Source organism: Vanacampus margaritifer, chromosome 1, assembly GCF_051991255.1.
Source record: "Vanacampus margaritifer isolate UIUO_Vmar chromosome 1, RoL_Vmar_1.0, whole genome shotgun sequence".
Lineage (NCBI taxonomy): Eukaryota > Metazoa > Chordata > Actinopteri > Syngnathiformes > Syngnathidae > Vanacampus > Vanacampus margaritifer.
Genome location: NC_135432.1, coordinates 65,876,588 through 65,900,145, shown reverse-complemented (window position 1 = coordinate 65,900,145; position 23,558 = coordinate 65,876,588). Strand labels below are relative to the sequence as shown.

The following is a 23,558-nucleotide window of genomic DNA, read 5'->3' as shown; positions in this document are numbered from 1 at the left end:
TTCAAATGTCACCTTCAATCAGCTGTTCTCAAACTTTCAACCTCTTAATAGAGATGGTGTACCCCCTCTCTTCAACACACACCCTCGAAATAAGTCAAAGGAGGTCTATAACTGTCAAACGTGTTGACGGCACACCACTTTTTCTCCACACCCACCTTCAAAATTCACCTTTCATCAGCTGTTCTCAACCTTTCAGCATTTTTGACAGTGATGGCGCACCCGTTCTGCCATACACACACCCTCAAAATAAGTCAAAGAAAGTCTGTCAAACATGTTGATGGCGCACCACTTCTCCACACTCACCTTCAAAATTCACCTTTAATCAATTCTAAAACTTTCAACATTTTGACAGTGATGGTGCTCTGCGCCGCACACCTAAAAAAAAAAAAAGTCAACTTAAACACACAAACTAAATGAACTTATGAAGCTTTGCACCTAGGTTCAACATCCCGACATACATAGCGCACCCCCTCTCTGCCGAATCATCTCTGACGACTGCAAGTGATTGATGACACTCCGACGTCCAAACTGAGAAATCTGTTGCATGCGCCAAGGAAGAAGGGGGGTGCGGAAGATCGTAAAAGGGAAGAAAAGGCGAGCGCGGGGCTTGTGGGTAATTACGGCGCGGCGCGGTGGGCGGGAGATGAGCGATTGTGGCTGGGGGAGGCGGGCTGGGGGGTGTGGAGGCCAGATGTGTAAGGAATGTTCTGGCTGGAGGTGCGAGGGGTGGGTGTGCGGTCGGAGTGACGAGCATTTGAATTACGCGGCCTGCAAGTCGTTAAAGAGGCTGTCAAGCCTCCGAGAGTGCAGTTTGCAAACTAGCGCTTCGCTACACAGGATGTGCGGCCTTGAAGAGTTTTGGTGGACTTTGATTTGGATCTTGTTTGACTGCTGCTGTAAATTGAAATCTGTCTGGGTTTAGGGTTTCAAATGTTGGTTTCAAGACTGAGTTAGGGCTTCAAATTATGACATATTAAGACATGAATGGAGTTTCAAACAAGGGTTACGGTTTGAAATGATGGTTCCCAGACAGCGATCGGGTTTCAAGTTGTGGTTCCAAGGCAGAGATACGGTTTCAAGACAGGGTTGGGGTTTCAAACTGTGGAGGGGGTTTTGAACAAATTATAGTTTGAAGTTAGGGTTTCAAAACATGGTTTCAAGACAGGATAGGAGTTTGAAGTTACGGTTCCAAGTTATGGTGTCTAGTTTCAGGTTGGGTTTCAAGCCGACTTCCGCTTTTTAGAACAGTGTCCCAGGTCCGAAGAGCTGGATGTCAACCGTCAACAAATGGGCCTTCAGCGCCATGGCCTCAGCTTCCATTGGTCACTTGGCCATGGCAGTCCGCCGACTTTGTTTCGCGCCCTGGACCCTTTAGGGTTCGGAATAGTCAGGTCCCCCCGCCCCCCCCCCCTTTGCACAAATATACCCTGCGAACGAAAGAAAGAAAAAAAAACGCCGTAGCTTGACGTGTGATCGGCTTTAAGTGGAGAGCGCGGCTGTTTGTTCAGCTGCGAGAGCAAAAAGCCCGACGAGGAGGAGGAGGAAATGAAGAGACGCCAAGACCTTCGTGTTTGTTCTGCCGAGTAAGACGAGAGCCAGGAAACGGCTGATTGACTGCTCCCGACTCGCGCCTGCTTACACCTGGACCTGCCTGGAACCTGGAACACCAACCCCACCCCGCTCGCAAACCACAAACCCACCCCCGATGCTGCCTGATTTAGAAACTGCCGACGGCACACTCGCGACAAAGGATACGTCAGCTATGTCGGCACCTTGGCTTGATGGAAGAGGGGTAACTGCTCCAAAGTAGGGTTTCAAGAACAGATTGGGCTTTCCAATTAGGGTTTCCATAACGGCTAGGCTTTTTCAGACAAGGGGTTAGGTTTTTAAATTAGGATGACAGGAAAAGGTTGGAGTTTCAAGGTAAGATTTGGTTTTGCAATTAGGGTTTCCACAATAGGAGACAAGGGTAGGGTTTCAGATTATGGTTTTCAGAGAAAGAGTAGGATTTCAAGACAAGATTAGCATGTCAAATTAAGAGTTGAAACAATGGTTAGGCCTTTCAGACAAGTTGCAAGGTTTCAAAGTGTCAGAGAAAAGGTAGGGTTTCAAATTAGGGTGTACAAAATCGTCAAACGTTTTTCCAGATGAGATCAGGATCAAAATTAGGGTTTCAGCATAAAGTTAGCGTTTGAAGACAAGAATTGGGTTTAGGAAAAAGGGTTTCCAGAATGGGTAATCATTTCAGAAAAGGAGCAGGATTTCAGAAAAAGGGTAAGGTTTCAAATGAAAGCTCTGAGACAAGATTGGGGTTTGAAAGTAGGGTTTACAGAATGATGAAGGGTTTCAGATCCTGTCTTGACACCCTAATGGAAAACCATATCACATCTTGAACACCTAATGCTTTGTTTTCTCGTGTTTGTGAGCTGGGAGGAAATGAGAACTGCTGATGAGACTCGGGAGCAGCAGGCCTGGTGCAATGACAACAACAGGATGAGGCAAGGCACCCCCCCGACTCCCCGACCCCCACCCCCGCGCCCCACCCTCCATCAGAATCCTTAGCCCCCCCACACACACACCCACACCCCCCCTTGCCGTGTCCCCGCCATGACTGGGGAAGTGTGAGCAGAGGCCCAGCGTACAATCACAGCAAAGGTTAACCGCCAAGCACAGCAATCTTTTGTTTTCTTGACGCCTGACTCTCCTCGCTTACATTAGGCAAAGCGCCCCACAGTCTTCGCTTTGCTGTAGCGCTCCAGCTGCCCTCAGTCTCCTGGACCGGAGTTTGACACCTATGGCATAGAGAAATTGTTTCATTGCCATTGAAACCCAACTTAAATTGGATTAGAAACCCTAATGCCAAACCTATATTTGAAACCCTAATCCCGTCCTAAAATTTGAAGCCCTCATTTTAAAGCCTAACCCTATCTTGAAACTATCATTTAAAACCCTAATGCTCACTTAAAAATAAATATATACTGAACTTGTAATTTGAAACCCGACCCTCATTTAAATCCCTAAATCGATTTAGAAACCTTAACCCTGTCTGGAAAAAAATGAATAGTCTTGAAATCCTAATTTAGAACCCTACGCCTGTCTTAATTTGAAACCCTAATCCTGTCTTCAACTTCTAATTCTGAAGCTTTAACCCTCCTTTGAAACCTCAACTCTAACTCGGAACCCTCTTTCAAAATCTTAACTCAGGCTTGAAAGTCTTCAAACTCGAACCAATTTTAAAACCCCAAATATAAAATCCCAACCGTTTCTTGAAACCCTACTTTGAAACCCTAATCTTGTCTTGACCTCCAGATTTAAAACCTGAATTAAGAATCATTGTGATGTATGTTTTTTGAGTTTGGTCATGTGACGTTCGCGAGCCGCGCCGTGATTGGTTGTGAGCCCTGAGCAACTGTGATGTCATTGTCAGTTGATAGCAAGTGGCAAAATGGCCGCCTCTTGAGGTGTGTGTGTGTGTGTGTGGGGGTGTGAATTTTGCTGCTTAATTCATATTTGTCTTTGTTTTACTTTTTTTTTTTCAATGTTTACTTTTGATTGGCGAACTAACCTTGATACATAACAAGCGTCGGCTTTGAATGTCTGCAAGTGCGGCCAGGAAGACGGCAGGCATGCAGCACACTTCACTGGCCAGCAGATGTATGGACTTCTATACGCTTTTTTTGGGCTAGTAAAGGCCAATTAAGAGTTGCTCTTAATGAGGCTGGCAGGCACCCCATAAAGTGTCTGCTTGACTGAAAGAGTCGCTCATTAGCCCCCCGCCACCTCCCGAAAAACCCGCCCGCCGCCGCCGCCGCCGGTGCCACACGTGACGGGAAGCGATGGATCAGACATTTGGTGAGTGGTTTTTTGACAGCGCTGACTTTATGCCGCCCGCGTCTGGCTGCTGCGTGGCCTGAATGCTTGTCCTTGTGTGGTCGTGATGCACATTTTCCACCAGCTAGCAAACAAAACCAAACGGGAAGCGCGACGATGTGGCGAGGCCGCTCGGACCGCTTCAACGGGACGTTCGTCAATTTCTTGTAGCCAGCGGATGCTAACGGAAATAGCATGTATCTGAACGTAGCAGAATTGGAGTGATTCAGAAATGCGGTGAATCGGAGCTCGTTTTCGAAAGTAGCATTTTCTCATAGAAACTTCAGCACGGGTCAATGTTGGCATTTCGAACCGTGTCTCGCTCTACGTCGGCACAATAAACTGGGTCACGCACAAAAGGAAAACACATCCTGATCTCTCGCAAGCCTTTCAAGCGCATTCTGCTGGAGGTGCGATAGCAATAAACTTGTTTACGCAAACAACACAAGAACTGTTGACATTTCGTTTGAAACGTCAGCTTTCTTTGAATTTTTCCTTGCCCAAATGAGAATCCAGACCAGGGGGATGCAGTCCATTATCTTTGAGACTCTTTTGTGATTACGGGCTATATAAATAAACTTGACTTGGTTTTGACAGATTCGGCGCACCCCCTCAAAGAGTGCTGCCCCCACCCTTAAATGCAAGAAAGGTGGTTCTAATAGAGCCCATGCTTGTGACTCCCACAGGGACTGACAGGAATGTGTCGCGTTAAATCTTTAGCATAATAATCAGCGTCATAATTCTTCAAGATAGAAGACACCTCGGGCAGACTTTCATATCCAAGCCTTCGCACCCCCCACTCCTAGCTTACGTGGGACATCTGGCAGACAGACGCCGCAACACGGGTCCGGTGGCGACGGAAGGATGTGGGGGCGGGGTGGGATCGATGCCGTAACGTGACGCACTGTTGATGGAAAACTTCACGACTCGCTCTCCAGGTGTGAGCTTGCTCTGTTTAACTTTCACGCACCCCCTTCTCCCCAGCACGCGCTCTAAAAAATATACAAGCCAAAAAAACGGTCAAATCAGCTTCAGCAATCTTCAAAATCCCAGCAGAGGTGGCGCACTTTCAGGGGAGGGGGTGCGTTTTTTTTTTCCCGATCATTATGTTTAAAGGGGTACATTTGCTTTAAAAGTTAGACAAAGTCTTATTTACACAAAATTTGGCTTGTGTATTTAAGCTGATTTTTTTTTTTGGGGGGGGGGGGGCATTCTGTTGAGATTTTTTTTTGGGGGGGGGCTTAGTAGCCTTAGTGCCTTGGTAGATTTATGCTATCTCTGGATTGTATATACCAAATGACTTTTCTGATAGTGTATGCAGGGGGAGTGAGGGGGTGCGCCATATCTGTCAGGATGTCGGTTGCTGCTGGATTTAGCTTTTCTTTCTCTTGAGTATTTCAAATTACTTCTTTAAAGGTTGTGTGCAGGGGAGAGGGGATGCGCCTTCTCAGTTGGGATGATAAAGGGGGTGCATCACCACCAAAAGGCAAGGAATGTCTAAATCAGCCGGTCCAAAAAAAGTTTAAGCTACAATAGTTAAAAATCCCCACACTCTAAAGAATGTCATTGTATGTCAGTACACATACCAAATATATGCCTTTTCTAAACCTTTTAAGCCACACACCAGCGCACCCCCTCAAAAATCTCCACAGGGATGTCTCACCCCTTCACAAATCCTAAAAAGTCATATAAATACACAAGCCAAAGAATGGCTAAATCAGCCTTCCCTAAACTTTTCAAGCCATGCACCATCTTAAAATTTCCCACAGGGATGGCGCACCCACCCACAAACCCTAAGAACAGTCAGTTTATATAAAGACAACAAGCCAAAGAATGCCTAAATTAACCTTTGCTAAACTTCCCAAGCCACACACCCTTAAAAATTCCCAAAAAGGATGGCGCACCCCCCATACACATCCTGAAAAAAAGTCAATTTACGTAAATACACAAGCTAAAGAACATCTACATCAGCTTTTCCTAAACTTGCTAAGCAATGCACCCCCTAAAAAAATCCCCATAAGGATGGCGCACCTCCGCACACATACCCCCCCAAAAAGTCATTTTATGGAAATACACAAGCCAAAGAACGGCTAAATCAGTCTTTCTTAAACCTTTTAAAGCCACGCACCCCCTCCAAAACCTCCACAGGGATGGCGCACCCCCGCACACTCCCGGTCCATTTAAACGCACAAGCCCTGACGTCACCCTTCAAGGTCCCCGATATGTATCGCAGCTGATGTCCTTCCACGACACTTCCTAATGGCCGTGTGGTGACATGACGCTTGGCAGAATATCCAGATAACATTGTCTCATATTCCCTTCGCCAAAGACAGCGTCCACTGTTTTGCTTGTCTTTGTGCGTCCTGGCTTCCCAAGCCGGCGAGGGACCTCCACAATGGGACGTTTGCGTCTCGATATCGTCGTCGTCGCCGCCACCCCCCCCCCCCCCTTCATCAGATTGATATCGAGTAGTCGGGACGCCGCCCTCCGCCAGTTTCCCGTTTCAGCTGCGACAATGGTGCCGTCTATCCCGCGCCGCTAGCAAAATGTCAGCTAGCGTCTGCCGCCCTCGTCCTCGTCCACTGAAAGGGAAATGCCCCGGGGGCTGATGGGTAAAATGTTCTATCGCTCTCTGTGTACAAGTGCTACATGATGTAGCGGAGGATTGAGTTCCTTTCTCTGGCGTAGTGTTGACTTTCACAGGACGTTGCAAATCACTTGAAAAGAGTTTGGCTGAGTTTTCAATTGATTTTTCCCCCCAGGTGTGTGCAAGGGAAAAGGGGTGCGCCATCTTTGTCAGATAACTGTAGGAATAAATAGATTGGCTGATATAAGTGATCGTTGGCTTGTGTATTTAATGTCTTCAGTTTTTGTGTGTGTGTGTATTTGTCAGAGGGGTGCGCCTTCTCTGTCACACTGCTGAAAGGGGTGCATGGCTTCAATTTGGTGTTTGATTTTGAGGATTTTTAGCTTTTTGGTTAATTAATTGACTTTTTCAGGGCGTGTGTGGGGACAGATGGTGCGTCATCTCAGTTGGATGTGAAAGGAGGGGTGTGGTTTAAAATGTCAAATTCTGACAATCTTTGGCATTAGTATTTATATAAATTCAGCTTTTTTTAGGGGTGTGCAAGTGAAGGCAGTGTGCCATCTCATTTGGTATGTGGAAGGGGGTGCATCACTTAAATATGTTTGATTTTGATCATCTTTGGCTTTTAGGTGTACATTAATGGACATTTTTTAAGGGATGTGCAGGTGCAAGGCGGTGCATCATCTGAGTTGGATGAGGTAGTGGATGCGTGGCTTTAATTTTTTGTTTTATTTGGATTATATTTGGCTTTTTTGTTTGCATGACTTGACCTTTTCAGGGCATGTGTGGGGGGGAGGTGGTGCGCCATATCAGCTGGGCTGTAGAAGTGGGAGGATTAGGTTTTGTTTGGGGCTGTTGCAGGTGAGAGTGTCCTGTTGAGATGTTGAAAAGTTTGGCTAAGTAAGGTGATCAAAGTTTTGTATATTGAAATTGTCTTTTTTAGGGGGTGCGCTACCTTCGTCCAAATGTCGACGGGGTATCACAGCTTAAACGTTGTCTGATTTAGATGGTTTTTGTCATTTGTATTTAAATAAATGGACATTTTTAGGATGTGCTGAATAGGGGAGGTGCGCCATCTCAGTTGTGATCTCAAAGGGTATGGCGTGGTTTTAAGTGCGGCCGAAACGTCTCATTCAGTGTGTAAATCTGACCGCTGCACAAGCCGAACATCTCGCAATGCGCGGCGGCTGTCAGAAGGGGAAAAAAAGGGAAGGGAAAGAGGAAGTGGCGAGTTGCTGACAGGAAGCCAGAGCAGTGAAACATCTGCTGCCGATTCTTTTTTCATCTTTTTTTTTTCTGCGGGTTTTCGTTGTCTGTTTTGTTTGCTGGTAGGTCGGCCTTGACTTTAGCGTGGAAGGAAAGAGCGACGAGCGTTGGAGAGGAACAAAAAGGAGGATAAAAAAAAGGGGGGACGGATGAAAAGCCCCCTTCTGACTCCCTGTGACCCACATTCATTTGCACAGCTTTTATTTTGTGAGGGGGGGGCTCGCTCTGTCTTGGCAACGGGCAGCCGCTGTGAAAGAATCCCAGCGCGCTGCCAAAAGCAGTGAAGGAAAGGAGGGAGTGAGGGAGTGTACACCAGAACCCCCAGCCCCGTTGCCCCTGGTGACAAGCACTCAATGAACAAGACCAAAACCAGAAGACAGACAGAAAGCAAGACAAGCAAAGTTAGAATAAACAAATGAAGAATGTCAAAATGTTGTTAGTCAAAATGTTGATTGACACGTGAGCCCGGGAAGCAGAATTTTGCCCTAAAGGCCTGATGTTGGTTCTGGTGGTTGACACGTGGGCCGCGGGAGCGACAATTTGTCATGAAGTGAAACCATCTGATGAATTTGCCATTGGAAAGCCAACCAATATGTTGACACGCAGGCGCTTTGTGTTTTTCACTGCCCTCAGTCTCCACTTTGTCATAGTTCTCAATATTCTTTGTACCCTTAGTCTCATTTTAGATTTCTTTTTTTTTCTTTCTTAGATTTCTTAATGTTTTCTTCAAAGTATACAGAGGAAACTCTCAATGCTCTATTTTCTTGCTGCCCTTAGTCTCTATGTTGCTCCAGTGCTCCATATTCTCAGTGCCCTTAGTCTCATCTTGAATATTTTTCCTCATTTTTACATAGAAGTGAAAAGAGCAAACTCTCAATGCTGTTTTCTTGCTGCCCTCAGTCTCCACTTTGTCGCAATGTTCCTTATTCCCAATGGCCTTAGTCTCAGCTTTGTTATTTCTTTTTCCTTAAAAGTAAATACAAGAAGCTCTCATTCTGTTTTCTCTGTGCCCCCATTCTCCAAATTGCTACACCGCTCATACTGGATTTTTTTGTCCTTTTTATCCTGAAGTAAACAGAGAAGACTCTCAGTGCTATATTTTTTCCTGCCCTCAATCTCCGCTTTGCTGCAGTGCTCCATATTCTCAAAGCCCTTAGTCTCATCTTGGATATTTTCTTCCCTTTTGCCTTAGAAGCAAAATCAGGAAGCTCTCATTCTCCGTTTCTTTTTTTTTACTAAAAAAAGCCCTTCGTCTCATCCTGGATATTTTATTCATTTTAACTTAGAGGTAAATAGAGTAAACTCTCAAAGCGCTGCTCATCTTCTTTTCTTTTTTCCTTAAAAGTAAATACAAATGCATCTTATGGTCCGCCATAGTTGTTTGTCAGCTGTTGTCTCGTTAAAGCGATGTGTTTAACGCGCCCTGGTTTTTCGCCAGTTCTGACGCGTAGACATGCGAGTATTTTATATTGATACGAGTTTGTTAGCTCGCTACAGATGTTTAGACAGGATATCACATCAGCAGCCACTTTGTTAATCTTGCTCAAGATTTTGTATATAATACATTTTGCGCCACTCCAGAGAGTAAATAAAGAGGTTGGCTTGGCACGGCTACTGGCGGCAGCAGCTGCGTCTCAATCAGCGAGCGTCGTGAAAGGAGAAGCGGTGGAGGGTTTTTAATGGGCCATTTGATTGCTGTCCAGACGTGCAGCCTCGCCACGGATGAATGCGGCGGTGACATCATCACAGAGCCGTAGGTCAGCTCGTCGGGCAGCTGACTGCCGCTGGCCCGGCGGGAGAAAGGGCCCTTTGAGCCCAGAGCCCAGAGCCCGTCGGACCCCGAGTTCATTAGCAGTCGGGCCGACCCTCGGCCCCGCCCCGTCCCCCATCGTAGCGCCAAACATGTATCAGCATGCACAGACACACAGGACATCGTATAACAAGGCGGCTTTTTTCTTTTAGGGAGTCGCTCAATCAAGCTTTGTTCTTTTAATGCCTGGGATTTTTTTTTCTCCCGCCTTCCCCCTTGCTCTGGCAAACGGGGGTTTCATCTATAAACGATTAAAGTTGGAGGCCAAAGCATTTCTCTGTCTCCCGCTCTGGTTTCGGCCTCTTCTTTACCGCTAATCATCGCTACACAGGCCGCGCTTTTCCTGCCATTAAGCGACGATGGAGGCCAAAGCCGCAAAAGAACATGATAGTCGTGGAACCCAACACACCCCGCGACTCCCCTTCCCCACCTTGGAATGCATTTCTGCAGCGCTGCACTTTTCCACATCCATCCATCCCGGAATGGACCCCACCCACTCGCTTTTGAACCCCCAACCCACTGCTTCTCGCCAATGCATTTCATCCAGCTGGAAAGCCTGTTTATTTCCCTTTTAAATGATGCCCAGATTGGCAATTGTGCAATGCAGCGTGTGGACAAAACCATGCATGCACAGCCAAGGTGGTTGCACACTGCTGTGGGGAGAACAAACGACTAAAACACAAATTTCCAAACTCATTATTACATCTGACATCAGGACAGCCGGGCCGTGCCAATTCATGATGGTCTCACGCTGTTGTGGGACGGCAAAATGTATTGTAAAACAATCAAAAAATACATTTGCAAGCAAGCAACAACCCCACTACACCCCACCCCCCTCCTTCCCCCAAGAAAATCTTCATCTTATGCTAGTCACACACTGCTGTGGAATGACAAAAATGTATTGTTGAAAATGTATTGGTGAGAAATTAAGGAAGAAAACATTCATTTCCAAACACGTCAGTACGTCTGGCATAACTTCAACCTGGCATCTCCAATTTATAATTGTCACACACTGTTGTGAAATGACAAATTGTACTGACAAAAAGCATTTTTATGACCGTGAAATACATTTGTTTTGTGTTTAAAATCACAAGATTCGTGATAAGCAGCATTTTTTTCAATTTTCAACTTGAAGAAATGGCTTTCCAGTTCATGCTGGTCACACACTGCTGTGGGTTGCCAAAAGGTATTGGTGAGAAGTTACTACCGAGAAATAATCACCAAAATTACAAACTTATGAGCATGTCTGACATTAGGTCAGCGTCATTCTGGCACCTCCTCAAGATGTTCGCACACTGTTGTGGGTTGACAAAAACACACCTGTGGGGCATCCTATTATAAATAACTGTGTGGAAGTGCTGGGCGAAAAGGGAAAAAAGGGGGCGGGCATGGCTGCGTCAAGAAAAACAAGTGAAAGGAAGATGCGAGAGGGAGAGTGGAGGGAAAAAGAGGAGGAAATGGGGGAGATAACAACTAGAGTGTGACCTGCATCCTGACAACTGAGCACTCCCGCCCCATCCCTTTCCTCTCTTGTGGAAACTCTTCTAGCGCCTCCTGCTGGTGGCTTCCCAGTTTATTTCTTCCCTCCACCTGTGATGACTCACGGTGCGATTAAACAGCGCGAGCGTCTCCACACCCCGCTTGCGTGACGACGTGAAGAAGTAGGTTAAGACCTGAACCGACATGGAATGAATGCACAGCGAGGAGCGCGTTGCGCAACCACGTCGTGCTTCATTGCGCTTGGAGATAAGACGAGATCATCATCCATTTCCATCGGTCCAAAGACGGCTCTAGGATTGTTTTACTCTCCCAGGGCTGGAGAGGGGCCAATTTTATTTCTTTTTTTCAATATATTTTTTTTAATTTTCTTTTTGTTTTTTTTCCTGCCTGGGATATCTTACCATATATTTCGTGGAAAATGTTTATTGAATTTTTAGAATAAATAGAATAATAAAAAATACAAATTAAATTTGTTCGTATTTATTTATTTTCAATTAATCAAGGGGCCATTTGGAGTGTTACCTAATGGGGTAGATGCCACGGACTTCCAACTTCCGGGTTTCACACGTCAGCGTCGTTTCTGGCCACTGATGTCCGCGTTGCAACACTCGCACCTCCACCACTGCGATCCCCCCCCCCCCAACCGCGCTCCCACTGAAGGGCGTCTCAACTCTCTGAAATGCTTCGGACAACTGAGACGGACACACTCGCATCCATCGACAGGAACGCGCAACCAAAGAGCACAAAGCTGATGTGTGAAAGGCAGAAAGTTGGAAGTCCCGCCTCCTCCGTGGCATATACCCCATTCAAATACTCTTTAGAAATGTTTTTATAGCACATAAGCACATCTTTTAAAATAATACAAACACGCATATTAGATTTAATGTGGACAATTTATTACATAAAATCATCAAACAAGCAGTGTAACAACGCATCGATCTTTTTTGTGTTTCTAGCAGGGTTAAAATAATTTTTAATTTTTACAATTTTGTTCTTCTTTCTGCTCAAATTAAATCTTCTGAACGCAGAACATTCTATTTTGAATCACTACTGCCACCTGTGGCCAAAAAAATGAAACCGCACACACCCTTCTTCACGTACACAATGCGCATGCCGTCACATCCGCAGACAGAGGGCAGGAAATTTGAACCCGAATCCAGTCTACCCATTGTGAACAGCTAAGGTGTTAATAATCATAATCATGGTCAAATAAAAATCCTATTGTGGGGGCAAATTGTTACAAAGAGCAGCTTTAACCAAGTGTTCCATCATTTAGTGGTCGACAATGGAATTAAAATGATTAGCTGTACAAAAAATAATAATTAAAAAAAATCAGCAAATTAGAGGGGCCGCCGAGCTGGAACCCGCGATGGGGAGAGTTTTACGGTATACACAGTATGTTTGCATTTTGGACAACTTTTTACTGGAGTACTAGTTACGTTACATTACAGTTTGCTAATGTTCCCCTTGTTTTGTTTTGAGTCCCAAAATGACCTAATAAATAAATAAATAGACTACCAAAAGTGTAAATCAAACCGAAGTGTGTCATATTTTTGTCAGTGGAAACGGGGCTGAATATTGGTGCTAAAAGGCATAATGGACAGTTTAGTACTCGATGGTTGACGAATGCTTTTAGGTGTGTGTTTCAGAATCGACAGAGTTTTAACATATGCATTCATTACGCTTCTCTCACGTCAGGCGAGTTGACGAGACACGGCGGGTAAAAAAAATTCCCCCACAACCTTCGTTAAGCGGCACTTTGCTTTCTGTTCGGGATGAAAGTCCCGCCTGCCGTATCTGTTTATCCTCGCCAACGGCAGGCGGGACTTTGATAGCACACCACAAGCGTTTGATGGGAGTTTTTGTCGGAGCAGGTGTGAAACGCTGAAGGCTGTTGGGGTGAAAGCTTGTTTGGACAGATAAGCAGGCGAGGAGGGCGGAAGTTTACACCTGTCGCCATGAACTGCATTGTGCCTTTTTTTCTTCTTCTTTTTTTTGCATGTGTGGACTTGGCAGCTTCTCTTTTCAGTGTGAAGTCCACAAACAAGATCTCCTCAAATGGAAGCCAATAACTGAACATGTTGCTCATTCAGCGGTATTGATTGTGCTAGTTGTTCAGGGCAATTAGCCACACCTTGCGGGAAGACGAGAACAACAATCGAAACCCGACTTAATAGCCTGTTAATCGACACCCACGCACGCCCAGGCGGTGAGTAAGCTCAAGTTTTAAGGGGAGCGTCATGAAAATGGAAGCTTTTTCAAGAACACTGCAGGAGATGTTGTGGCCTGCTAAAATTAGCCCGTTTATGTGCATGTTTTTTTCTTCCTGTAAGCACCGTGGGGTCTTTTCCCAGCCGCCGCTGGAGCAGGTTATGAGCAACATAATGGTCTCATTTACTCAATCACACGCTCCGGCCTGCCGGCATTACATTTAAAACAACAAAACATTACCGAGCCACGTGAGGCAGTGCTGAAATGTCCTCATGAGAATACATCATCACAAACACACAATTTCAACAGCACACATGCCTTAAAGTTGTCTTCCACGCAAGTAAACAGCATCTACAAGAATCACGAGTTTGCAAGCTACTAAGTACATAACCTCAAATACCGCTCGAATAAAGAACCTCAAAAAGAGTTGTGCCCCCCGAGACATATTCTCACAAGGACACGTCCTTACAAGTTGTCCCCCACACAAGTAAACAACCTCCACAAGTAGTTGTCCTCACAAGTGTGCACTCTCACAAGGATGCTTACTACCAAGTACACGTCCACACAAGTAAACTTTTTCACAAGAACTCAAAACTCCGCATTTGACCTCACAAATGTGCCACCCTCACAAGGATGCTTACTACCAAGTACACAACCTCACAAGTATTTGTTCTCACAAGTGTGCACCCTTACAAGGATACAACCTCACAAGAATGCTTACTACTAAGTACACGTCCTCACAAGTAAATATTTTGACAAGTACGCAACCTCCACAAGTAGTTGCCCTCACAAGTGTGCACCCTCACAAGGTCACATACTGCAAGTACACAACCTCAAAAGTATATATTTTGTCCTCACAAGTGTACATCCTGACAAGGATGCTTACTACCAAGTGCTAGTCCTCACAAGTAAACATTTTCACAAGGATGCACCCTCAAAAGGACACAATCTCTCAAGGATGCTTACTAACAAGTACACATCCTTACAAGTAAATATTTTTGACAAGTATTGGGCCTCAGAAGTGTGCACCCTCAAAAGGACACAATCTTACAAGGATGTTTACTACCAAGTACACATACTAGTAACTATTTTGACAAGTACGCAACCTCCACAAGTAGTTGCCCTCACAAGGTCACATACTGCAAGTACACAACCTCAAAAGTATATATTTTGTCCCCACAAGTGTACATCCTGACAAGGATGCTTACTACCAAGTGCTAGTCCTCACAAGTAAACATTTTCACAAGTACGCAACCTCCACAAGTATTGGGCCTCAGAAGTGTGCACCCTCAAAAGGACACAATCTTACAAGGATGTTTACTACCAAGTACACATACTAGTAACTATTTTTGACAAGTACGCAACCTCCACAAGTATTTGTCCTCAGAAGTGTGCGCCCTCAAAAGGACACAATCTCTCAAGGATGCTTACTAACAAGTACACATCCTTACAAGTATATATTTTGTCCCCACAAGTGTACATCCTGACAAGGATGCTTACTACCAAGTGCTAGTCCTCACAAGTAAACATTTTCACAAGGATGCAACCTCCACAAGTATTTGTCCTCAGAAGTGTGCGCCCTCAAAAGGACACAATCTTACAAGGATGTTTACTACCAAGTACACATACTAGTAACTATTTTGACAAGTACGCAACCTCCACAAGTAGTTGCCCTCACAAGGTCACATACTGCAAGTACACAACCTCAAAAGTATATATTTTGTCCCCACAAGTGTACATCCTGACAAGGATGCTTACTACCAAGTGCTAGTCCTCACAAGTAAACATTTTCACAAGTACGCAACCTCCACAAGTATTGGGCCTCAGAAGTGTGCACCCTCAAAAGGACACAATCTCTCAAGGATGCTTACTAACAAGTACACATCCTTACAAGTAAATATTTTTGACAAGTACGCAACCTCCACAAGTATTGGGCCTCAGAAGTGTGCACCCTCAAAAGGACACAATCTTACAAGGATGTTTACTACCAAGTGCACATGCTAGTAACTATTTTGACAAGGACGCAACCTCCACAAGTAGTTGCCCTCACAAGTGTGCACCCTCACAAGGTCGCATACTGCCAAGTACACAACCTCAAAAGTATACAACCACACAAGTCAACAACTTTAAAAAGAGTTGTGAACCCCAAGGCAAGCACTCACAAGGACACAACCTCACAAGTACATATCCTTACAAGGTGCCTTTGACAAACATAAACAACCTCAAATGAATACAACCCCACAAGTACACAACCTGGAAAGTCAACTTCACAAGTAATCGTACTCCAAAGGCACACCCTCACAATGATGCATCCGCACAAGTACGCATCCTTACAAGTATACAACCTTACAGGTAAACTTCATAAATAATTGCCATCACCCTCACAAGCAAACATCTTCAATGGAGGCAACCTCACAAGTAGTCGTTCTTACAAGTACACACTCTCACAAGGATGCATCCTGTTTTCATCCCAAAATATCTGGGCCAAACAATACAAGATATTAAGTGTCATTTAAGAGCAGATAAACGTATTTGAGAAGCTCTCAATCGTCCCACGAGAACCAGCCACACACAAATTCACACACATACCGAGTCACTAATCTCCCAGGTTATGAGGGGTCCAGATGGACTGCCATGCGGGGGTCGCATGGGACGATCAGATGGCCGACATTCTTGTGCGAACTTAAACCTGCTCAGGCATTTTATCAGACATGGGTGGTCCGCTGACCCGAGCGTAAGGACAGGCTGGAGAGGGCAGAATGCGCCAACTGTCAGCAAGTGCACATCAAAAGGCGGAAGGCGCGTGGCGGAAAGGTGACCCACGTTCCAGTCTGGCTCAGTCTGTCACCCCCCCGCCACCCCGGCACATGTTGGGGCACCCTTCCTGCCCCACGGACCGCCGAGATCATAGCCACACTGTAACCGACACGGCTGGCATGGTCCCTAAGGAGGGATGCTGGTACACTTGCATTCCTGGCGTCTCGGATCACCATCACCGTCATGCCATAAACACTGCCGGACAGAACAGCGGTGGGGGGATTTTAGGGGCTTTTGAGAGTGTATGGACCCCCAACCTGCTGACCGTATAAACTTTGCAGCACCAGTCTGACACCGTCGAGAGATAGCCCTCTACACTCAAGACGGAGGTCGACTTGTTCTTAAGGACATGAGCACCTTCACAATCAAGACATCGGCCTCTGCTCTACAGTCACGGCGTAGACCTCGACTTTTAGCATGTAGGGCTCTGCAGCCAGACCCCAAGAGTCAAGACATAGACCTCAACAGCCAGGACATAGACCTCGACGTTCAGGATGTAGACCTCCAAAGCCAGAACTGTTAGAATCAAGACATAGACCTCAACAGCCAGGATGTAGACCTCGACTTTCATGATATAGGCCTCAAAAGCCAGAACTGATACAATCAAGACATGGACCTCAACAGCTAGGACATAGACCACGACTTTCATGACATATGCCTTTGCAGTCAAACTTCTACAGTCAAGTCGTAGACTGCAACAACCAAGGCATAGACCTCTACCTTTAGGACATATGCATCTGGAGCCAGACCTCTGGCATGTCATAGACGACTGCAGTCAAGACAGAGACCTCTACTTTCAGGTCTGTAGCCAGTAGGTCTCTACAGGTGTATAGGTCTATACAGTTTGGACTTAGATCTCTACGGCTAGTACATAGACCATGAATAAATGAATAAAAGAATGATGTCAGTGTCAACTAACTAACAACCAGGAAGCTGGAACCTGCATTTCCAGTTTTTGTCTGTCAGTCATTGACAAGGTGCAACAGCCAAGAAGGGGAAAAGGTCGAAGGCGTGTTTGTGATTGTTTGACGACACCAATCAATCAGTCAAACAATCATCCAATGGCGACACAAAAGCCAAAGCCAGAAAGGCCTGGGGTAGATTTTCCCCATCGTCGCATCACGACGGCGGTGAACTTTCACGCCCGTCTGGCCTCCGACTCTCAGCCAATCAGGGACGACCTGTCACCGTGATGGATGGCCATTAAATACACCACTGACGCTTTTGTTTACTTAAGAAGAAAAAAGGATTGTGCAACTCTTTTGTGTACTGTAAAAGTTCTCATGTGGAGTTTAGCTATCTTAAAAGAACTTAAGCACACGTGGTGAACTTTAAATGGGTTAGCAAAAAAGCTATGTAGCTGTCATTTTATGCCCCAAAACGACACAAGAACTAGACCACTACAGGCAGAACGTAGTCTGGATCTAGTGGCGTGTGAACTATACACGATTAAAAAAAAATGTCTAAGTATCGTAGTGTTCTCTACGAGACATAAAACATGCATAGAAAAATCAAGCCTACCAACCGACCAATTCTTTTTTTTCTCCAAATTGCAACCCGTGTGATTTGAAAACTGCAATTTGAATTCAATGAATTGCTCCAACAGCAACGAGCGCAAAGATGGCGTTGGGTGAGAAAAGAGCAGTTGAGCATCGTTACCCATTCGGATTGTTATCTTGTTTGATGAGCGCAACCAAGATGACAGCCGGCCCCCCAGTGTCAACAAGCAGCTGACGTCGACAGTTAGCGACGGCAAAGCGCCCGTTTGCATGCCCTGACGAACAACGTGGCGCGTGCCGCGAGCTGCCGCGCTCACAAACGTCATCATCGGAAGAATCCATTTACAATTTCATTTACCTATGTGTAAAAAAAATAGATAGTAATATGAAACAAAATGGGAATTCGGTTGCAGTTTTGATGTCCACGTGATAAAATTAGGATTTAAACTCGGGGGGGGGGGACACAACTTCTTGTACTCTTACGATTTTTCGTTCTTCTTTAATATTAGGTCGTTTTTTTCTCATAACTTTACAAAAAAAAATCCCAGAATATTAGATTTTCTCGTCTCATGGTAGTTACAATTTCATTCTCTTTATTTTTTTCTCGTGACTTTTTACTCTTGTCGTTACAATATTTTATTTCTCACATTATCATTTTTTCTCCTAATTTTACAACATATGACTTTATTCCTATTTCGACACTTTTTTCAACTTTATGACATTTTTCCCCTCATAATATTACAAATTAATTCTTTTTTACAATTACTATTATTGTAACATTAGAAATTTCTCGTAATATATTACGACTTTCCCCCATAAAAGTCTCGTAATATTCGGACTATTTTTTTCTTACATTACAAATCACTCGTATCACATTGCAACATTTTCGTACTATAACATTCGCAACAATACGACGTAATCTGTTTCCCTGATGATACTTTTATTTTTTTCTGATAACATTTTTGACTTTATTCTGTGACATTATAACATTTATGTCTGACTTCATTCTAAAAAAAATAATCCAGTTACCATGGTTTGCCTTTGCTGATGTATGAAATGATGCGTGATACGATATACCGTGGGGCAGGATGTTTCATCAGAGGGATTATTTACAGCGCAAACAACATTTTGAATATGCAAAACTTGCGGAAAACCGTTGCACTTGAGCGCGCCGCGCTGAGACCGATGCCTTTGAATAACTGACGAGGGTTGGCAGAGCTGTTCCAGATGTAGCTCGCCGCATGTTAGCATAGCCACTGTTAGCGTGTCAACATTCTCGCTGCCTTGGACGATGCGGATGATTTTAGAAAAGAATAATGAAATGGAATAGTACAATTTCATGAGAACAATTAAATACAATCAAATGTAACTGAATCAAATTAATCAAACCTTTATTTATACCTCGCATTTCATACGTTAGATATGTTTCTCAATGCATCCGGTGCGATGCAATTCAAATGCAAAATTGCATGTTGGAAACAGACGTTCGTTACAACCCTAATATACATAGGGACATACACACACACATATATATTTACACACACACACAGGGCCACAGGCAGGTCATTGGACGGTCTTCTCTCCAGTCCGTCTACTTACTCTCCACCTAATCCAAGCGCTAGCGGCAAGTGGAAACCTGACACAACAATGAAGGGGAGGGGGGGGGGGGGGGGAATCCCCTGTTGAAACTTGAGCTCTGGTAGCAAACGCCCATATTTGGAGTGTCAGGTAAGGGCCCCACCACCATCAAGACCCCCAGGGGCCACGGCTTATGAGAGGGGAGTGCTGGCCAGGACACGTTCATGACCCACGTTACATGTATAGACACTTTATCATGTAGACTTAGAGTTGGATGACATCCAGAAATTCTGCGTTTGCATAGCAACAGTTGATCCATTCTAATTTGAAATGTCAAAAGGTGTTAATTGCTGATTTGATGTCGTTTAGATTGTGTAGGTGTACCTAATGAAGTTTCCGGTGAGAGTACTCAACAACTAATCTGGATGAAGCAAGATAAACAAGGAGGGGGCGCCATCGAGTGGACAAATGCGGATATGACATGCTTTTAAAAATATTTAAAATTATTATTATTATTTTATATTTTAACTTTTCTCTTCAAAACTTTGTAACTTTTTTTTTACCTTTTCCTCTTCAAAACTTTTAAACATTTTTTTGTGTACATTTTTAATATGTTCAACTTTTTTTTGCAATTCAATATTTATACATAACCAAAGAAGCATGATTTAGTCCTTATGGTCATTTTTTATTTTACTTCAATATTTTGTATATTTCTATTTTTTATTTATTTATTTTTTTTTAATCCTAATTCTTTTTTTTTTGCAGTTAAATAGATTGACAAGCCATTTTGGTTACTTTTTTTTCATTAAAAAAATTTCGCAACTTTGTTTATGGAAGTTAAATGCTTTTACAAATTAAGAAGCATAATTCAGTTTATTTATGTAATATTATGTATAATTTATTAAACTTTTTTTTATTTGTATTGCACAATCAAATATAATAGGAGAGGTGAATGGTAATCAACTTAATAAATTGATACTTGATAAACTTTTCTACCATACCTGTGAACATGCTTGCCTGGTAGCTCGAACCATAGCTTAATACTAACTGGCGTTTGCTTACTGCTAAATTGGGCTTGGGTTATAACAAAAATAAAAAAAACGGCTACATCCCAAAGTTTGCTTTGAGTAAAAAGTGTCGCTAACAACCTAGCTTGGATGCTAACCAGTGGAGTGAGCTCGAGGTTTGGACAGGCAGACAAATTGAGATACACACACCAATTACAAATTTGTGTGTGACCATATTTTCATTTCCCCCCCCAAAAATCTTTTTTTCGGGTTGTACCCATCGCCTCCGCTGCGACAGCTCAACATTTGCCACTCAGCTAAAGTTCTGTTCTATCTCCCAGTAAAATTCCTCAAAAAAATCAAGCTAGCAATAGCAATGCCAAACACCATGTCAAGTAAAACAGCCAGTTAATCGAAGCACATCCACAAAGCCAATCTTTCCTTTTGCACCATTCTTTGTGACAAGTACGAATAATTCTTTGTCCCTTACTTTGCTGAAGATCCGGTAGCCGAGGCGTTGGTCTCCCATCCTTCAAGATATGGCGTTATTCCTCAAAAGAAAGGCGTGAAAATAGTTGTATATTCTCCAGAGTGGCGTCGTCTTACGGCCTTGCTGCACACTAAGTGTGTTTTGAATTCACGAAAGCACTGTGCGAACGTACGTTCACATAGGAATAATACGGCGACGTAAAAAGGCTGCGTAGCATCTGCCTATTTGCGTAAAGGACTTTTCTACTGGGGGAAACTGACTACGCATGCGCGAACACACACACATCGCTACTAGCTAGGAAAAGCCCAATAGCATGTGCCTTCAGGGGGTTAATTTTTACAGCATTTTTGCCTGCAGGCTAGACGAAGTAATGAGTCATTTTTAATTGAGGTATAAAAATCACCAAATGTTATCACTTTTAAACCTATAGATAGTATAGGCTTTGTGAAATGAAAGAAATAATTAAAATAAATAGAAAAAGGCAAACGGTTTCAACTTTCATTTCAGCCTGAGGTTGGCAGTGCTTACCTTGCCTATCCTGACCGCTAACTGATAAATGGCTAACAACCTAACTAGCATTGTCTCTATCGCTACACCTTGATGCTGCTATCTATCTGCTATATCTGTGGCAAACGTGGCTGCCATCTTTTGCGTATTTCTTTCCTAGATATTGTGAACATAACCCTAATAGGAAGACACCGAAGAATAGTGAAAATCTTTGTATACCTTATGTCCAATATAACTCGTTTTTTTAAACTTACTTTTGCATTATTGTAAATAGGCCTATACTTTGAATTTGTGATAAAAAAAAAAAATGACATTCTCAGTTTGTTTCCAGTCGTCATCACACAAGCCATTGATTTTACTTGTTTTTATTGTTTTTTTTTTGCCACTTTTACACTTTTATTTGTAACATTTAGAGGGATAATATTTGCAGTGAAACGGCAACGATGCGGCGCACTCATCATTCCGACTTGAACAAGCTGCTGACCCCGGACTGCAGCCTCTTCTCGCCCCTACGGGCGGCCCTGAGGGCACTGGCCATGGGGTCGGACCATCCGTCGTCGGAGCCGTCGTGGTAGCGCAGGCGCAGGGTGCTCCGGATGACCAGGCGCTCCACCAGGTAGGCGGCGCAGAACCAGGGCACCGCGTACTCGGCCGTCACCAAGCCCATGAAGTTATAGCGGAACTTGGAGTAGTCCCAGGGGCAGGCACCGAAGCGACGCAGGAGCAGGCCCGTGCTCAGCTCCCAGGCGTACGTCCAGGCGGTGTAGATGAAGCAGCGCAGCACCACGTTGACGCGGTCGCGCAGGCGCAGGTACATCCGCTCCATGGCCAGGATGCACGTGCCGTAGATGAGGAGCGCCCACACGCTGGTGACGCCCGGGAGCTTCCAGTTGCGGTTCAGGGCGAAGTCCCAGCACGCCGTGAACATCACCTCGCACACGAAGCCGTGGATGGCGTACAGGTACCAGCGGCACAGGGCCGGCAGCGGCGACGGCGGCTGCAGGATGGACATGGTTGCCATGGCTACACGGCTCGTAGACTCCGGGCCTAGATCTGAAATGGGGGCAGTTGATGATAAGTGTTTGGCTTTGGACACTTCATTTATTTATTTCTGGTCGATTGGAGCGCGTGATTTTGAGTGTTGCTAATTTTGTAACACGCACTAACTATTTTACGCAAAGCTGACACGTTTGAATTATGTGAGCATAAGGGTGGAAAATAAAACAAAAAAAGCTAACTCACTTTTGAGGTTTTATTTGGCAAATGAGTAATAACACAATGTTTTAAACCCATTTTTTGTTGGAGCAGCTCAATGCTTTACCACTGAGCTCAAGACTATTTGGATCATAAGTAACCGAAGTTCATAGCTGACCTTTTTTTTAATATACTTTCTTTTTCCCCTATACCCGCTTGGGAGCAGCGTACATGACTGAGCAAAATAAGATGTTTGGTCACCCTAATGCTAGCATAGCATAGCATACCATCGAACAAAAAAAAAAATATATATATATATATATATATGTGTGTATATGTATATATATATGTATATGTATTTAAAAAAATATATATTAATTTTTTTTAATTTATTTGTTTGTTTTTTTAAAAAAAAGGAGAGCAATGATGATGTCAAATCGAATGAATACTGAGCTCTCCTGAGAAAAAAAAAAAAAAAAAAAAAGCATATCGAACATACTAGCTCAAGAAGTACTTTGATGACTTGTGGTGCTAAAAGGCTAAATGGAGCTTTCCTTAGATAAGTAATTATATTAAAGGGCAAAACCAGTTTTGTTAGCGCTAACTTGACTTTCGAGCATGCTAGGCTGCTCAGCAGGCAGCTCAACATTTCTGCTGCTGGTGACAATAGTGATTGTATTCACCTGCAACGCAAAGAGATCAGATTTGTGTTTGATGACAGCTAGCAAGTACTAAACTGCAAAAGAGCAATAGCATAGCTAAGATAACTAATCTAGCGCTATCAACCATACATTTGGATGTTAATGAGTCATTACCACATAATGACCTGACTGGTAATTATTTTTTGTTTTGAAATATATATATGATAAAAATTTAAATAGTCTAACAGTAAAAAAAAAAAGAAAAAAAAGAATCAGAATTCGTTGCACAGTATTTGACGTTTGGATGAATTTCAGTTTTGTTTTTTCTCTCACCCACCAAAAACTCCACCGGACTGCATCATCTTGACAGTTGAACGGATACTGAAATATTGTGCATTTGAATGCACCACGGGCGAAGTCTCCATTGCTTTATACGTGAACGCGTCAAACGACCGGTTGGAGCCAAGGCACAACTCGCGCTTGCGCGGATGGCGAGACTCCCCTGCCACGCATTGACGACTCTTTGAACATCACGCACGTACAATGCAACCACGACGCTTATTAATGCTTTTTATAAACAC

At 44.1% G+C, this 23,558-nt stretch overlaps 2 protein-coding genes across 6 annotated transcripts in view; both read right to left on the bottom strand.

Moving 5' to 3' along the window:
* plekhh1 (pleckstrin homology domain containing, family H (with MyTH4 domain) member 1) overlaps positions 1-20,779 on the bottom strand; it is a 133,226-nt gene extending 112,447 nt beyond the window's left edge. For all 5 annotated transcript variants that reach the window (XM_077562586.1, XM_077562629.1, XM_077562638.1 and 2 more), the window contains exon 1: positions 20,636-20,779. The gene's annotated coding sequence lies outside the window, so the exon portion shown is untranslated. The remainder of the gene's footprint in view (positions 1-20,635) is intronic.
* A 712-nt stretch (positions 20,780-21,491) lies between these two features.
* On the bottom strand, positions 21,492-23,513 carry tmem229b (transmembrane protein 229B). Its single transcript, XM_077583125.1, has 2 exons — positions 23,315-23,513; positions 21,492-22,195 (listed from the first exon to the last, which is right to left on the bottom strand). The coding sequence occupies exons 1-2, from the start codon at positions 23,400-23,402 to the stop codon at positions 21,600-21,602; spliced, it is 684 nt and encodes a 227-aa protein (XP_077439251.1). The 5' UTR covers positions 23,403-23,513; the 3' UTR covers positions 21,492-21,599.
* Between the last annotated feature and the right edge of the window lie 45 nt (positions 23,514-23,558).